Source organism: Engraulis encrasicolus, chromosome 17, assembly GCF_034702125.1.
Source record: "Engraulis encrasicolus isolate BLACKSEA-1 chromosome 17, IST_EnEncr_1.0, whole genome shotgun sequence".
Classification (NCBI taxonomy): domain Eukaryota; kingdom Metazoa; phylum Chordata; class Actinopteri; order Clupeiformes; family Engraulidae; genus Engraulis; species Engraulis encrasicolus.
In genome coordinates, this window is record NC_085873.1 from 724,113 (window position 1) to 729,112 (window position 5,000).

At 42.2% G+C, this 5,000-nt stretch overlaps 1 protein-coding gene across 1 annotated transcript in view; it reads right to left on the bottom strand.

The window, feature by feature from the left end:
- The window catches only part of LOC134467674 (alpha-N-acetylgalactosaminide alpha-2,6-sialyltransferase 2-like), a 14,270-nt gene that overhangs the window by 3,721 nt on the left and 5,549 nt on the right, over positions 1 to 5,000 (bottom strand). Inside the window, exon 6 of the mRNA XM_063221525.1 lies at positions 4,941 to 5,000. This exon is cut by the window's right edge and continues 44 nt beyond it. Coding sequence (XP_063077595.1) covers positions 4,941 to 5,000 — 60 coding nt within the window. The remainder of the gene's footprint in view (positions 1 to 4,940) is intronic.

Consider the following 5,000-nt stretch of genomic DNA (forward strand, 5'->3'; position numbering starts at 1 on the left):
CAGCAACAATGTCCAGAAAAAGTTTCAGAGAAATTTTGAGTGTGCATAAGGTTATATGTTTGAGACATGGTTTTGTCTATGTAAATTACCATATTCTCTGATCTTGTGATTTCATGAACCCAGAAATGTTGAGTACCCTAAAGCTTTATTGCAGAAATATCATCTATGGGCCTGATGGATAGAATTTAGCTTAGTTTCCCAAAGTTTCACTTTGAGCAATTTCCAAAATTAACATAAATATACTGTATTATTATGGTAAGATTACTACAAGTGAATAGGCTAAAAAATGTAAATGATAGATATCACCATGAAACTTTCTCAGTTGATTACTGATGATGACAGAAGAAAAAAATGTATTGGATGTTATTTGTATTTTCATGTTTACATATGCAAATGAGGGCATACATCATATTTAGCATATACATATCTAAGTTTGACTATTTTTTAGCAAAACAATAACATGTTCAAATGCACATTTTTTTGCTTTAGATGAGGGACAAGTATGTGCAAGATGTAAATAAATTTGAATGAACCCCAAAAAATATTTTATATAGTGGTATTTCTATATAAACTCCTTGGGGTCATAAATGACCCCGCTCGGTCAGATTAGTCGCAAAAACAGGCCGGTCGCTTGAGGGTTAACCTGTCCTTCAGCCCTATCTTGAGGTCACCTAACCTTACTTGACAGTTTTGCGAAATATGATCTGGAAGTGTGGTCAGGATGTATTGTATTTGATTTGGGTAACTCAGTAAACTCTTGAACATTTGACCAAACTCTGTCTCTGCGTCAACTTCCATCCACCTTGCCGAACACCTACATTCTTACAACTGGATGTATTGTGGTTATTCAGGCCCAGACATCTGCTGGTACCCAACGGTGTTTAGGGAACTTCCTACATGATGTCTGGTATCGGTCTAAGATGATCTATTAGTTGCTCAACTGTTCTGTATTTTAGCTGTACCCTGCAGTGCCCTCTGCATAACCTTCAGTATTTTAGCTGTATCCTGCAGTGCCCTCTGCATAACCTTGTTTGACCTGCAGTTCCCTCTGCATGACCTTGTTTGACCTTTTTCTGTTAGTGTATGCCCTATGCCAAAGCTTACATGTTACCTGCCTATATTTCTATTATTCCTACAATAATTATCATTGCTATATAATAGTTAATTTCATCATTATTATCAAAAATATGTACACATGTATTTATTAATGATATTATTATTATTATTATTGTCATCACGGTAGGGTAGGTATTACAGTTTTTCTCGATTGCCTACACACAATTTTCGGAATCGGTCCTCAAATTCTCAAAACTCTACACACAAATCTCCAAACCTCACACACAACGGGCCAAACTCTTCACTACCTCTGAAAAATGCACGTCTTGTCTCAAAACAATGTACTCTCTTCTAAAAACCTCATTTTGTCGTCAAACGACACACACAGACAGTCACTACAATACACATTTGCAGACCCATTAAAACACTTTTGGGCACAGGGTAAAACTAATTTCTCCCACTAACTTGGGCTTTTTTTGTTCTGGATTGCATGGATACTGTGACATAAGTTGGAAAAAACGTCATTCCCACAACACACAAACAGAAACAGAAAGATTTTTATTTCTTTTTCACAAAAACAACACAAAGATAAACCCCACTGCCTATTTGGCAGTACAAAAAACCTATTACATTACTGTATAGCCTATTGCTATGAAAAATACGTAAAAAAACACTCACATCTACGTGTACTCTGCTTCATCCTGCCTTCTATTGTGGTCTGGCCACAGGACCTCATCCACATCACATGCAATCCTTTCCCTGGCCAAGCAGCGAGGGAAATATCGTCTTGCATGGCGCATCCACCCAGAGAAGGCATCAACAGCTATTTTTTTTCTGACATTTAAATATTGCCCTAATTTATTGTAAAATATTGGATAACCACATGGAAGTGATGTCTTGTATAACATTTTTGAGTTCAAAAACTAAACAAATGTGTTTTCTCCTTGCATCCACTAATTTTTCATCAATATGACATGCAATGTGTGTCCTTATGGGGTGATGATTTCAGATTGTAAACCGGTATGAAGAGAGTTTGCCCATGTGATGAGGAAGTGAACATAGTATGGCAGTTGATTGTAGTGTTGTGAATGACAGTGTGTTCCATGAGAAACCCAGTGTTTTTCTTTATGAAAATTGAGTGTAATCCAGAGAATTGTGTGTAATGGTGTGAAAAGAGTGTGTTTTAAATCTGGAATTTGAGTGTTAAGTAGGAATTGTGTTTAGTGTTCAGTGACATTGGTTAGGGGAGTTGGGAAATGGGTGAGATATTCAGAGAATTGTGTGTGAAGTACCAGAAATTGTGTGGAGGCAATCGAGAAAAACAGTATTATCATATCCCGCCCCCTGGTGGAAGCACCAGAGCAGTGCAAGCTACAGTGTGTGAGGTCCCTCATGGCAGAAATTCTCTAAGCTATGAGATAGGCCTCTCTCATTGGCTCCCATTATAGCCCCGTTGGCAAACGCAGCCAAGTAAAAGATGAATGGGAGCCTATTGGGCTAAATGGCTCAGCAGGGATTTGTGACGGTTCTGTTCTCTGGTTTGTAAAGATGTGTGCACATTCTGTACCTTATCATGGAAGTTGTATTAGAAGTTAAGTTAAAGGTTCCTGACATGGCTTTGTTCTCCCAAAGACGTGTTAGTTTTGTCCTGCAACACGCTAGCATTCGGCTAATACCTGCTGGCTGAGGAATCTCTGCGACTATTCACGACCAGAGCTGACGAGAGACGTACTCTGACTGATCCTAGCAGAGACATCTACGGTCACACACCTCAAAACCCCCCATCGCCGTCCAACATGTTCATTGAAGGTGCCCAAATTCTTAAGGATGAGCGCAGTCATTTCCTTTACCCCATGTACATGCCGCTTTTCCACCACCTTAAATGCAATAAATAACAGGTGTCCGCAACAATAACTTTAAACACATCGACACCTGAAGTCAGACTTAAAACTACAAAACAAATGGCGTAGTGCCGTAAAGTCGATTGTCACGTGTTATGTCATTGCTATAGTTGAAATAAGGGTCATTTTCACGAATCTAACACTTGACAAGATGCAAACGTGTCGGCAAATGCTTTCACTTACTCATATCTATCGAACGCGACTCCATTGTTTCCAGGGAAAAAATCACACGGGCAGATAGTTCTATGAGAAGCGTACAGCCCCATTGGCACCCATTCATTATTTACTTGACTGCGATAACATAGCTGCAGTGCCACTCCTGGCCACACCAGCTAGTGGTCGTTCTTGTACAATATTCCATTTTCTTTGCTCATGGTCATACAGCACCCTCTGGAGGCCGATGTTAAAGCTGCACTGCTGTGCCATGTTCCATGGCGTCAGGTGTGTGTCTTATTTACATCGCTAAATATTTACAAGTCAAATGACGTTGACTGTCGCCCATCACACACACACACACACACACTGAGGAAGGGAAGGACTAAATCTTCAAAACATTTGTCTGACTGACAGCACTGAAAAGGAGCACGTGCGTGCACACACACACACACACACACGCAGACACAGACGCACACGCACACACTCACACCTCCCTGATAGTCCGAGGCACGTAATGTACGAGGCACGTAAGGGGCAATCAAGGCCACATTGGGTATATTGGGAATAATTGGGAATATTGGTTGAAGGGCCAGATGTCACAGGCCTGTCGAGAATAAGCAATGATGTACGCTGGCATCGCTTTTTGGCCATTTCATTTCAGAAAGCAGTACTGAAATGTAGGTACAGTACAGCAGCCTACTGTAGACACCAACAAGACCCCTGGCTTGTGTATTCATACTATTCATAGTAGCCTCTTACTGCAGCAGGGGTCGCCGGCGACCCTATTCACTTGCTGAAAATGCTTAACTACATCATAACAACATTGCTATGACATTACAGAGAGCCATAGTGCTGTGCTAAGGTTAAGAGTGTTGCATATAAGCATCACTGAGTATCTAAAAGTTGTCTGTCTTGTAAAGGCTCAGCGAGCCACATTAAATGGCTTAGGGCAGGGCTATTCAAATGGCGGCCCTGGGGCCAGATGCGGCCCTTGGACGGCAAGGCTCTGCCCCCCCCAAGAGGTCAGAACAAAATGGAAACTTTTAGAGATAAAAGTATGGGTTCTGTATTGAGCTGAAACGGGGCAGGAAATGCAGGAAATTACATTAAGAAATGCAACATTTTCTGGGGGAGGACCCCCAAACCCCCCGCCTCAATGAACTGTCCCATATTTCTTACATTGACAGTTGGCAACCATAATACATACATATTCCATGTTCGGCCCCTTTGATGGGAGGAATTCGAAAAACTGGCCCTCGTTCACATTTAATTGAATAGCCCTGGCTTAGGGGATCACATGGGGCCTCCGGGCCTGAGTTTTCCGACCTCTGATCTACAACATTTAACAATTTCCCCGAAATAGGGAAGCAATCAATTTTGAATCCATTTCCAAAGGCTCGGTGAGGCGTGTTTATGTTATGACCGACCAGTTCAGTCAACAGGTCTGTGAAGGAAAGGGTGGCCTGATTGATAATAGCTTCAGCCGGTGGCATACAGAGGCATTACTGTACATGAACGTGAGTTAGGCATGTCTCGTGGTACATTGGTGAGTCTCTCTCTCTCTCTCTCTCTCTCTCTCTCTCTCTCTCTCTCTCTCTCTCTCTCTCTCCTCTCTCTCTCTCTCTCTCCTCTCTCTCTCTCTCTCTCTCTCTCTCTCTCTCTCTCTCTCTCTCTCTCTCTCTCTCTCTCTCTCACACACACACACACACACACACACAAAACCCAAGGAACAGCCATGGCAGAAGCTGCAGCATAACCACACATTATACGCACGAATGCACGCACGCACACACACACACACCCTCACCACCTCCAGTGCATGCTCACCGGTCTCTGACATCCTTGCCGTGTGGTATGGGGGTTCTCAACATGGCCGCCCTCAGCATG